The 13,267-nt window shown below is 45.8% G+C and overlaps 1 protein-coding gene across 1 annotated transcript in view; it reads left to right on the top strand.

Annotated features, from left to right (window-relative positions):
- Nucleotides 1-2,480: 2,480 nt before the first annotated feature.
- Nucleotides 2,481-13,267, top strand: part of LOC124722784 (neurogenic locus Notch protein) — a 155,642-nt gene continuing 144,855 nt past the window's right edge. The window contains exons 1-2 of the mRNA XM_047247918.1: nucleotides 2,481-2,602; nucleotides 3,078-3,352. Of these exons, the coding sequence (XP_047103874.1) occupies nucleotides 2,481-2,602; nucleotides 3,078-3,352 (397 nt within the window). The remainder of the gene's footprint in view (nucleotides 2,603-3,077; nucleotides 3,353-13,267) is intronic.

The following is a 13,267-nucleotide window of genomic DNA, read 5'->3' as shown; positions in this document are numbered from 1 at the left end:
GTCTAAATACACTTCATGTGTCGATAAGTCATCGGATGTACTGGGCAATTGGGCTCCGTCCTCTAGGTAGCGGGATTCTTTGTTTCTTGTCCGTGCCCTCGAGTGGCCGCTCTCACGTATGATGTGTTGCTTGTCTTCTTCTTCTCCTCCTCCTCGCCCTACTTGGAGGATGTTGCTGATTATATGGACACCTCTAATTCCATGAGACCTATGTATATGAGTATATACACCCTAACCCTGTTGTTCCCAAAAGAGGGGTAACGCACCTAGTTGATTTAGTGTACGATCTATCATGTCTCATTCCAGACATCCTAATATTATATTCTTCTCCACAAGTGTAAAGAGAATTGTCGGTGAGTCCCAGGCGATGTAAATGTGTTTTAAAACGACCGCGATTTAGTTCCATTCGTTCAGTGGTTGCTTAAAAATATCTCGACGCCATGTTCTTCATATACCAGTGCGTTGACGGAATCAAAAGACTGTATCGGTCTATAATGTTTCCCTATGCCGTTCTGTAATATTTCCCTTCGTCATTGGTTCTTCTGCTCCATTCCCCATCCCACCTCATTCGCATCGTCCTAAGTTGTCGTATGAAGTCTGTGTGCGCTATCTTTGGACGACACGGCGTGTCTGAAACTGCGCTTTGTTTAGACAGTCGTGCCGTGGACGAGATAGCTAGAGAACATTTGCTTGATACATGTTTTATTCTGTTTCTGGACAAAGTTATTAGTAGCAGCGACAGTAGCAGTAGTTTGCATTTTTAGCCATTCGTAGTTTCTTTAATATGTAATTTTCGAGAAAGGTATAAGTTATACGTAAGAAAATAATTTATTTGGCTTTGAGCATTAAATATGAAATGGTCAAAGGTGATTCATTTTAGTAACAGCGTAATGATTCCATTAGTAATGCAGGTTTTGAGACATTTGGGTTCCTGTTCGGCATCCAGATGCTGGTTAAGGTAAAGTGCGCCGCTGTGGAGCGGAACGGGGAGAGTGGAATGGTATCTTTGGTTCGCCCTGACCCATTAGGCAATAATGGAATCGGGGGAGTGCTGCCTTGGGACCCTTCACGATTTGTGCAAGTCAGGAAGAGTCGCCGTATTCAGGATTCCATTAGCGGTTCGTTTTGAAATTACAGCACAGCGCGGGATAATGACAAGATGGTGGCCAGGCCTTAAACTCAATTAGCCGCGTAATGGCGCGCCATCTTGCGGTGGCCACCACCGTAATGGTAGGCTCGCAGCTCTGTGGCATATGCCTTTTCTGACCTTTGTAGCGAGCCACTGAACCCCATCTGCTGGTACGTCCTCTTGCCCGTGCTTCGCCCGGTACCATTCCGCCGCTGCTGTCGGCGTCTAACACATTTACAAGCAGTTTACAGACGGCGTAATCAGCCGCCTTTGCTATAAACATTTATCACTATTAGAGAGCAAGAATAGAAACAAAAATTTATGTGGTACATAATGACAAGCAGCGCGTCTAGGAATCGGCAGCATGCATCACGGATAACCAGAACATGAGACTATTATGCATTGGTAAAATTATTATACTGCCAGCTGATACCTGAATTCAGATGATAGTTTTCATTTAGAATTAGATTTAATCCAAGACTTCCGTAAAATAATCAGTTTCTGTCGTAATTGATTTTGTTAAATAATTACGTAATTTTTCTGCTCTTCTCATTTTATGTGGTTGTAGCAGCAGTTCTACGGTTTGCTTTTGCTTCTGGGTAACCAAGTGTACGATAAAAAATAAATAGTAAATAAAAATGTCTCATCGTTCCCACTCTTTTACGAAAATATGTTTTGTGTACTGACGAAACAGTGTCTGTTGTTTACCATGTTCGTCAAAGAGCGGTAGCGAGCACACTTTTTTAAAAAATAAAGCCTGGTAAATATCTCGTCGGCCATGCAAATGACAGTCATCGTCGTTAGCCCGTGGAATGAGCCCTTACCTAAGGCTGCGTCGTAATGTATGGAGCGTTGTCATGCATGTGAGGCTGCTACCAGTAGACTGCTGGAACAAGAGTTAGGGCAGAAACAACGCAGAGTTAAGTCGTCATGGTGGAACCCTTGGACGCGTTGTTAGGGCGCAACTCATCTTAAAGATTTCCGCATATGCTCCTGATCGATCAATAATGTGGTCGAGAAAATGTTCTGTCCCTGGTAGGGCTGTGTACCGTCGAATCCATAGCAGTTCGTATGACATCGGTTTGTGAAAGAAAAACGTGAGTGCCCTCAGTAATAACTAATGACACCTAAACATTTCATTGAGGCTGATGTACCTTTATTTTCATACATTTATCGTTGTGCACGATATAAAACACGCGATCAGTCTTGTGACTTACTTTGGTTCCAAGTAGTATAGCTTTAATTATTTTGTTGATAATTTTTATGTTACGCGATGGTTCTTAGTCGCGTTTATGTTTATGTTGGTTGTCATTCTGGTGACTTAGTGTTTGATAGTGTAAAATAAATGAGTATGCGTGAAAAGTTCGGCGCCGACCCTAAAGTCTGTCGTTGTCACCATTGTGTTACTGCTGTGCTTCACCTCATGTCCATACCCTTGAAGAAGCCCGAGTCTCGTCCTATACCGTCCTCCAAGTGAGCAGTTATTCTTACTTCGAACAGAGTCGGGTTGTTAAACCATCAAGGCCTCAAGAAATGACATTATGTAACACCATAAGCTGCTGTCAAAAGAATTCTTTAATAAGAGACCTATTTCGACCAACTACAATTTTCCAGCTCAGTTTGGGTTAAGAGGAAGAGTTAGATTCTAATAGCACGACCTGAAAAAAGCGCCGCAAAATTATAGTCCAATGCAACTCTTGCTGCTAACCTAAACTGTGCTCGAAACTGGTGTTTAAAAGACGACTTTTATCAGTAGCCTACCGTGTTACACGATGTCATATCGAAAGTTTATCAAAGCTGTGGAACACAACCAACATAAAACATTACTAAGGCCTCATTGTCCTCTTTTAGTTCAGCCGGTTGTATACTTATTTATGCCCTGACCTAACCTTGCCTTCCCTCCTGCCTCGTTGGCTGCAGCGTGTAATTGTGAACTTTGTGTGCGCAGCTGCACGTCGATGTACGTGGGCGAGTACTGCCAGCACGCGAACCCGTGTCACACGGGCCCCGGGCCGCGCTGCCAGAACGGCGGCTCGTGCCACGTGCGCACGTCGCCGTCCGCGTCGCCCACGTTCACGTGCACGTGCCCCATCGGCTACTCGGCGTCGCTGTGCGAGATCCCGGTGGCCAACTCGTGCGACTCCGACCCCTGCCTCAACGGCGGCACCTGCAGCCTGCGGAGCCTCGAGTCCTACTCCTGCACGTGCGCGCCCGGCTACACTGGTGAGTACCCTCTGCTCTGGTGTCCACTGAAGCCCAGTACCATCCGCAGTCAGCCTGTGGTTAGGCAACTGAATTGCTTTTTTGGACGAAGTGATTTGTACTTTCTAGCGAATGCATGCCTGACCGGGCAAAGAACCAGACTAGGGCGAAGGGAGTTCTGGCTCAGTCTTGTAACGAGGGAAACTCCCCACCGCCGCCACCCTGCTCAGATTTAGTGGTAAGATGACTCAGTGGATAGCGCGTCAAAAATTGGACGTGGATCGAGCACTAAAGCAGGAAGAAGGTGTAATGAGCTGTGAAAAAAGAAACAAAATCGAAACAGCGAAGCTCCGAGCTCAAGACGTACAACACGAGCAAATTTGATCAGCGACGGCGTTGTGGTTATGTGGTCACGGTGTTGGCGTGCGAATGGAAAGGTCCGGGTTCAAGTATCGTAGCCCATTTTTTTCCCACAAAATTATGAATTGTCGGTGCGGTCATTGACGTGTCTGTTCGCTATATTAAAATTTGTGTCTACATCGTGGTGTAACGGTCGTTTGCAACAGCGAGGTGTAAGGACCTCCAGTCGTACGTACCTCCTCTTTGTTCACACAAGTACCACATGTTATGACCTTTCCGCTCCGTTTTGGAAGTTTTGCCTCCCGAGTTCCTTTGTTGTAACATAGTTCACAAACATTTATTTGTTGTTTTCATTTGTGTGAGAGGTCTATGCGGCTTTGGCCTGCTCTCGCTATTCATCACATTCACTCGCGACGGTAATATGGTATTACCAGATGACTGATATTCTATAAATGATTGGCAAGACTACAGAAGGAGAACAGACACGTCAATAATCGAACGTAAAGTTCATAATTTGTGAAACAAATGGGACACGAAAGAGATTTGAACACGGATCTCCTGCTTTGCAGTCTAACACTATGACCACACAACTACGACGCCGCGTTATCGCAACTCGGTCGATGTTGCAGATCTTCAGCTTAGGCCGCTCACAGTTTCTATTTTGCTTCTTTTTTCACAGTTCAGTACGCTTTCTTTCTGTTTTGATGCCAGATCTGTGTTCAGTTTTTGACGGGCAATCCATTGGGCCATTTTACCGTTAAATCTGACGGGGGGCGGTGGGTACGATGGAGAGTTCTCATTGTTAGCAAATGAAGCAAACTAGGAGAATTTCATCACTTACATAAACAACTGAAGAAATACACAGGAACATTTTTCAACTAGTACAGGATGAACATGGAGACGTTTCCGTATATCCTAACAGATACGCAGCACGCAATTACAAAATGGCAGAATTTCAGGGAAAACTGTACAACATGAAGAACGTTTGGTTGTAACATTGACGTAAGCTGCACTCACATTTCACGGTATCTAAAGAAGAAAACCACACAGTGTTGGTCTTAACAATAATATTCCTGAACTGTATTAGAAAAGAGTTTGCTAAAAGTGTGTAACATAGGAGAATTCTCTGTATTACTTGCATATATTGTTAACAGAACAAATGAAGCATTTCTTTTATGAATCTGTACTGTTGTCTGCGAAATTTGGCAGGTAGAGGGCCGCCGTTGGCATAGGGGTCGTTTAATTTGCGTCAATGTAGTGGCCTGTTCTCATTCACAACACTTCTAAGCTTCTCTATGGTCAGAGTTGGTACTTAAGTACATAACATACCCAGGCACGAGCAGCAACAAGCGATGAAGTCTGACCAGTGCCATTTCACTGGGATCCGTCAGTCAGTCGACCGTGCACAGACTTGATCGCGTGGCAGTACTTGTACATGTGTTCGGGATTAGTCGACCGTGTGCTGCTGTATACGGCCGTCCATCTAGTCCAGTGGGCGCTGAGCCCACTGCTAACAGTGAGGCGGCTAGCTGATGGACTTGACTACGCCTGTTACATGTCAACTTGGGTCGCAGTGCGGCGTGGTGTTGCCAGGAGGCGCGAAACGTTCTTACTACATAATAGTGACAGGCTCAAACAGCGATGCACTTGATATTTTTTAACTCTTACATGTTCAGTAGTGAAGAAGGTACTGGAACCTCTCATTGTAATTGCAAACAGAGAAGAATATTGGCAGGCTGTCTGAAAAATGTTTTTATATTGTGTTTGGCGAAGTGAAGGATATCCATTCAGAAAAAAAACAACGAACACACTGCAGCCTAATAAGACCAAATACTTAACTTCTGTAGGCACTGTGTAACCCAACAAACTACATCGGTTGATTGGACGGTAAACACACAAAAAATAATGGCATTTGTAGGTTCAGGATGCCTTAGCAAAATACGACCTTTTATTTTATGGTATTTATTTTAGATGTTAGCATTCGCAGATGAAAATATTTGTACTATGGGAGATGGGTGAATATGGACTCGTCGTCAGTAGACAAGCATTTCATAGCATTGGAGGAGCTTTGCAACAAGAACGCGATCACCATAATCTGTTCCATTTCCGGGTGTAACGTCCCTTTGTGTTTCGTGACAGACGATTCGTCCAGCTTACACACACATGTAATTAAGTCGGAGTCACGGGCTGTGGTTACAAATGAGCGAAGAATACTCTACAGCAGGTTTTTAAGGGGACGAAAATCAACACAGTGCGCATTTGCTATGTTAACATATAAATTTAGGAACTAATAAGTAGTTTATTCCGATTTGTGACGGGACATTTTTGAGACCTTTATGCGCCAATACCGTAATAGGAAATAGAACAAACAGTTGATTACAATCACAACAGTCATCTCCAAGGTTTATTAAAAATCGTCTTTCCCGTTAATTCGTGAAACACACTTCCGTCTTCTTTCAGAATAGTAACTGAATTCACTAAAAATTCGTACTTATAAAATTGTACTTGCAACGTTGTTCCAGATGACGGTTAGGTGCTTTACTTATGACAAGAGCTGAAATGTAAAGTTTTGGATAGGAACTGGCTTTATCAGATAAACTTGTTTAATGCTTTCAGCTACGTCTGGAAGTTAAAAACTCTCTTAAGTATTAGCTGTCATTACATTCAGTTTCATTATCGGTCAAACCGTACGGTACGACATTTGACACGAGAGTGGAAACAGTCACGCGTCGCTCCGGAGCGCCACTAGTGACTGCAAATCGCAGCTAGCATGGGCGACGAAAGGACGTGTCGCCACCGTGTTGGTTGTTAAATTTATTACCGTGGGGGTGACCCGAAAGAGCGTAACGACTCTGCCACATGTCCGCGCCACCCCAATTCGTGTGGGTAGACATCTCGTGGCGCACCACGGTGACTCCGGGGCCGCGTACGCCGGCCGCTGCTTCTGTGGGGCACAGGGACAAGCAAATACTCTGAAGGGCCAAACAAACTGGTACACCTGCGTAATATCGTGTAGGGCCCCCGCGAGCACGCACAAGTGCCACAACATGGACTCTATCAATGTCTGAAGTAGTACTGGAGGGAATTGACACCATTAATCCTGCTGGCCTGTCCATCCGTGCGAGTAAGAGGGAGTGGAGATCTCTTCTGAACAGCACGTTGCAAGGCACCCCAGATATGCTCAATAATGTTCATGTTTGGGGAGTTTGGTAGCCAGCGGAAGTGTTTAAACTCAGAAGAGTGTTCCTGGAGCCACTCTGTAGCAATTCTGGACGTATGGAGTGTCGCATTATCCTGCTGGAATTGCCCAAGTTGTCGGAATGCACAATGGACGTGAATGGATGCAGGTGATCAGACAGGATCCTTAGGTACGTGTCATCTGTTAGTCGTATCCAGACGTATCAGGGGCCCCATATCACACCAACTGCTCACGCCCCACACCATTACAGAGCCTCCACTAGCTTGAACAGTCCACTGCAGACGTGCAGGGTCCGTGGATTGGTGAGGTTGTCTCCATAGCCGTACACGCCCATCCGCTCGATACAATTTGAAACGGGACTCTTCCGACCAGGCATCATGTTTCCAGTCATCAACAGTCCAATGTCGATGTTGACTGTTCCAGGCGAGGCGTCAAACTTTGTGTATGGTGCAGTCATCAAGGGTACACGAGTAGGCCTTCGGTTCCGACAGCCAATATCGATGATGATTCGTTGAATGGTTCGCACGCTGACACTTGCTGATGGCCCAGCAGTCAAATCTGCTGCAGTTTGCTGAAGGGTTGCCCTTCTGTGTCACTTTGAACGATTCTCTTCAGTCGTCGTTGGCCCCGTTCTTGCAGGATCTTTTTCCGGCCGCAGCTAAAAAATGGTTCAAATGGCTCTGAGCACTATGGGACTTAACTTCTGTGGTCATCAGTCCCCTAGAACTTAGAACTACTTAAACCTAACTAACCTAAGGACATCACACACATCCATGCCCGAGGCAGGATTCGAACCTGCGACCGTAGCAGTCGCGCGGTTCCGGACTGAGCGCCTTAACCGCGAGACCACCGGCCGCAGCTATATCGGAGATTTGATGTATTACCGGATTCCTGATGTTAACGGTACACCCGTGAAATTATCGTACGGGAAAATCCCCTTCATCGCTACCTCGGAGATGCTGTGTCTCGTAGCTCGTGCACCAGCTATAACGCCACGTTCAAACTCACTTAAGTCTTGATGACCCGCCATTTTATCAGTAGTAACCGATCTAGCAACAGCGCCACACACTTGTTGTCTTCTGCAGGCGTCGCCGACCACAGTGCCGTATTCTGCATGTTTACATATCTCTGTGTTTGAATACGCATGCCTATACCAGTTTCTTTGGTTCTTCAGTGTAAAAGAGGAAGGGCGAAACGGTGGGGAGGGGGCAGAGGGGAGTGATTGGTAGGTAATAAAATGGGAAGGGGATGAGTATGTATTTAAGGAAATTATGAAGAGATTTGGATTGGATTGAGCAACGAGTCCCTAAGAACTATCTTTGCTGGTAAGGACACGCTCGTTTCTTGTTTTCAGCTACTACATTCCGTCACTCTCGCGCAACGGAATGAAAATGTAAAGGATATAGTTTGGGTTTTTTGTTTTTTCGTTAGTAACGGCCTTCCATTTGATAGGCAATGAAAGAGCGGGAAAGAAATGGTGCTATTTTTTTCACTTATTGAATTGTATCATAAAAAAACATGAAATGGTGAAATGTGCACGTTTTATTTCACTGCCCACTTGATGTTGATCTTATAAATGAATGAAGAGGCTAAGCTGCGATTGGGATTAAACAAGAAATTGGGAGGTGTCTGCATAGCGGGGAGGGTAGAAAAACGGAAATGCCACTTACCCTAGTTAAGCCACTACTGATAATAAAGCCGCCCGAAACAGTACAGCGCCTCAGCAATGAGCAAGTCTGTAGCATTAAGTGAATCGCATCGCGGACGGACAAAGCCGAGCAGTGAGGCGCTATCATTGCCGACTAGAGATGCAGGTTTGCTAACGAGCTCTGCTTTTAACGGCTGTCCTTCGAAAGAAAGAAAAAAAAACTTCCATACGTGATGTTGGAGAAACACTGCAGGTGAGATACACTAAGGAGCGTATATAAGAGTTGCCAAAGAAATTCCGATTAGTAATATTGACGTACAGTACTGAAGAGAAATTGGCCAGCGGTCCACGAATTGGATTGATGTGATCGAAGTCATAGACGATGTAAAGTGAAGAAACGAAGTACTACATCGACATAAAAGTTTTCTGGGTCTACCAGTATACCCAGAAGAAATCCTCTGCAGCCGTGGCCTAAACGTTGGTTTTTCCCCGGCAGCGGTAGTTTTATACATTATGACGCGGTACCATACCCAGAAAACATATATGTCGACTGACTCTAGCCACGGTGTTGGAGTATACTGAGGCCTGCCAAAGAACATTCACTGAAAACGGCTATAAAATGACCAAAAGGAATTCACACACACACACACACACACACACACACACACACACACACACACACACAAAATCACAATGCAAGAAGGCACAAATCATTGGTAAACCTGTGGGGTAATGTTGTATACAGCGATAATAACGTTTTAATCCCGAAAAGAAATTGTAGTTAAGATGCATTTTATGACTAAACCATTTCTAATCGATTTTCCGTTGATCGTTACTTCGGATTAGTAACATGCACCAGAAGTAACGCCAGTGACGTAACACTTCACGTTTGCTCCACTTTACTGTTCGTAAGTCGACACAATAGTAGACGACCCTACAGCCAGTGTAATACGGCGTTGTCACGGGCGGGAGCTAAATAGGACCGTATACAAATAGCCACGCAAAGAAAATCGAAGGGACAGTTTCGGAACTGAAATGACAAAGTATGTGGAAAGTGTCGCAATTGGTGGTTGCACAAATCGTAACCTGTGCATCATTGCTTAAAGGGCACAAGGCAGAAAGCTGTCTGTAAGTGACATGACTATAAAACTCAGGCCGGTGAATCAGTATTTTGGGCTCGGCCGCGGCTGCATAAGGATTCGACGCAAGTCACAGTACAACGCGCTTTGTGAATGTGCGTAAGCCATTGTTTCAAGTGGCGGGCGCGCCATTGTAATGACCAACATCATATTTTCATTGTCCGCAGTGTGTCATTGAGGCAGTGCCCCCCTCGAGCGCAGTACTAGCGCCCAACCAATGTTCTTCCACACCCAGATGGGATTTTCTAACGAGACACACAAAATTAAAAGCTGTATTCTATCGTGCGACCAGAAAGACGGCCTGTACTGATAATAAGCCACGTAGCTTTGTATATTGCCCGAGAAAATTAGAGATACTGCGCCCAGTGAATGCAGTTGCTGTTAGATCGGTCATTCCATACTTAAGATTTCAGAACCCTGCGCAGAACATCGACGCCACACAAAAGATAGCGATACCGACAAATCTTCTGTCGCGGAACATATCCTCAAAAACGAACACGGAACGAAAGTCATATCCGATTGGGATTCTATCATCAGATAATTCGTTGAGATCAGAAAGTGCAACGAGCCTAATCGGTACAGCAATTACTCAATTAGTGGTGCGTGGTAACGCCCACTAGAAGCTGAAAGGCTACAGAGAAAGAAGCTGAGTTACGCACCACCTAATGGAATCAACATCACTAGTAATGTTCCTCCATCACAGGCTCGACGTTATCTCTGGTAGCAGATGGAAGTTCCTTGATCTCGTGACCTGTCCGAGATATAATTCGACCAAATACACTAAGGAAAGTACCGCACTGGCTCTGGTTACAACAGATAACTCCTGACGACAACGTTAGAACAAGTTGTCCAAAGCTTGAGTATACAAACGATTCTGACGCTGCAAGGAAACCGAGAAACATTTATGGAAAAATGTCGCCGCGATGAACTACGCTCTCAAATCTGAAAATATGCCGTGAACTGCAAAATCGTCATTATTTAAATCCATTGCCCGAGTCTCCGTAGTGCGCTACACAGAATAATTACACTGCTATTCGTTTTCGTAATTATTGGAAGTGAACGTAATGCTCGAGGCTGGATTTCTAAGATTGTGGAATTCCGATTACGGACCGGTGGCAGGTGTGCTCGGTAGAAGGGATAGCGGAGTGCTGGCGCTTCCCACACACATTACCGATATGACCGATGGGCTTAAACAGCACCCGTTAAGTGACCGGGTCGGAGGTTAAGCGCCTGTGAACTCGTGGCCAGGGAGTGGCGTGCCTTCAACAAATTGAGGCCGAGCCGGCAGCCGTCGGCCCGTGCTGCAAAGCTGGCTATGCGGAAGCCGCCGCCGCAGATTATCCAGGGCTCACTGCAGCTCCGTCATTGTTTTCGTGCGGCAGCTAGCGCATAACGCAGTTTTTCCGGTTGTTATGTTATACTTTATTAGTAAAGAAATACAATGACGGAAAAAAAATTGCAGCACCATGAAGGAATTGTGCGACATAAGTGTAAGTTGGTAGACGTGTTTCTACATCGGAAAGATTATATCTAGTCAGAAAATGGCTCTGAGCACTATGGGACTTAACAGCTGTGGTCATCAGTCCCCTAGTACTTAGAACTACTTAAACCTAACTAACCTAAGGACATCACACACATCCATGCCCGAGGCAGGATTCGAACCTGCGACCGTAGCAGTCGCACGGTTCCGGACTGCGCGCCTAGAACCGCGAGACCACCGTGTATCTAGTCAGATTTCGCGCCAATAGGTAAAGAGTGGCGCTAGTAGCAGCACCGTGAGGGTGTAAATCAGGTGTGCTTTTTTTTTTTAAATAGACACTGTAACGGCCAGGAGCGTTAGTTACCTTTTAGATTGGTCGTGGTGAGTCGATGTTACTCAAGAATGCCTTTAAGCCGACAAAGACACTATTATCGTCACTTCACTGAGTTTGAACGAGGTCATGTAATATGGCTACGAGAAGCCGGATGTTCCTTCTGCGACATTGCAGGAACACTTGGTAGGAATGAGCCACTGTACACGATACCTGGCAGCGGTGCTCACGAGAATGTACGGTGTTAAGAAGCCCAGACTCCTCACGGCCACGTGGCATCACCCAGAGGAGAGAGAATCGTGTTCGGCGTATGGCTGTGGTGCAGCGTACTGCATCTGCAGCAGCAATCTGACGAGCAGTTGGCACCACACTGACGCAACGGTTTCAAGGACAGCTCCGGGTCAGACGCCGAGTAGCGTTCATACCATTGACCCAAAACCACCGCCATTTGCGACTTGATTGATTTCGAGCGTGAACTCATTGGAGGGTAAGTTGGAGGTCTGTCGTATTTTCTGGTTCTGCCGCGGTGTCAGTGATGACCGTGTGTTGTTTAGGAATAGGCCAGCCGACGGCCTGCAACCGACCTGTCTGCGTGCTACACACACTGGACCCACACCTGAACATTCCTGAACACTACCCAAGGGGTGTTTTCCAGCAGGACAATGCTCGCCCACGTAACCCAACGTGCTCTATAGACTGTCGACGTGCCACCTTGGCCTGCTCGATCACCAAATCTGTCTCCAATCGAGCACATAGGGGACATCATCGAACTACTACTCAAGCGTCATCCACAACCAGCATTAACTGTTCCTATATTGTGATGAACCAAGTGCAGCAGGCATGGATCTCCGTCCCACAAATTGACATCCGGCACCAGTACGACACAATATATTCTCGTTTGTATTCTGGCGGTTACACCGGTTATTAATGTACCGTCGTTTCACATTTGCAATGGCTTATCTCGCGCTTACATATATCTGTCCTCTTGCAATGTTAATCACTTAAATGTGTTAGCTACACCAATGTATTCCCGAAATTTCGTTTACATTAATTAGTTTTTCGTGCTGCGGTTTTCTTCCGTCAGTGAATTTGACGATGCGAACATCCACAACCGAGAAACTTGTTTTTATTTTATTAATTTCTTAGTAACGTAGTGGTGGTAGTACTCCAACCTGTCAGTGGTAATGATGGCGAACAGAAAGCGAGGCCGGTTCTATAACATTTTCCAAGAGAAGCGAGTTATCATTCGGTACCCATCCCCTCCAACCTTTTTTCCTCGTACACTTTCACCTGTGTTAATTTTCGCCACTAATTGTGATACGCAGTCTGTACAAATCTTCCACTTGGACACCTTGATACCCCTCTCAGCGTGACACTCACTACTAATTGTGATACATTCTGTATATGTTGGTGCCTCTGGCGCCCTTCCCAGTTTGGGACACCCTAAGGTGCGGCTTGTGTCGCTTGGAACTTAAACCGGCTGTGACAAAGTGTGTAGCGTGTAGGCGATTGCATACTTGTTTCGGAATGGATGGGCGTGCAGTGAAAGCGTGGAAGACGAGGAATCCCTGTACTTGCACGTGGCCTTCTTTCGGAAGGCGACTGAAGTACCCATCGACCAGGCCCCAACGATGTCGTCTTGCCCCCACATCCCTTAAGACAAAGTGGACTCATTTAATATCTAACGCAGGGCATTGGCAAAAAGTCCGGTGATAAGAAATATTACGCCGTCACCTCTCCTCCAAAGTAGTCCCATACACAGGGAAATCTCTTCACCTG

The sequence above is a fragment of the Schistocerca piceifrons genome, chromosome X (assembly GCF_021461385.2).
Source record: "Schistocerca piceifrons isolate TAMUIC-IGC-003096 chromosome X, iqSchPice1.1, whole genome shotgun sequence".
Classification (NCBI taxonomy): Eukaryota; Metazoa; Arthropoda; class Insecta; order Orthoptera; family Acrididae; genus Schistocerca; species Schistocerca piceifrons.
Note: the sequence above shows the minus strand (reverse complement) of the source record. Positions and strands in the feature narration are given on the sequence as shown.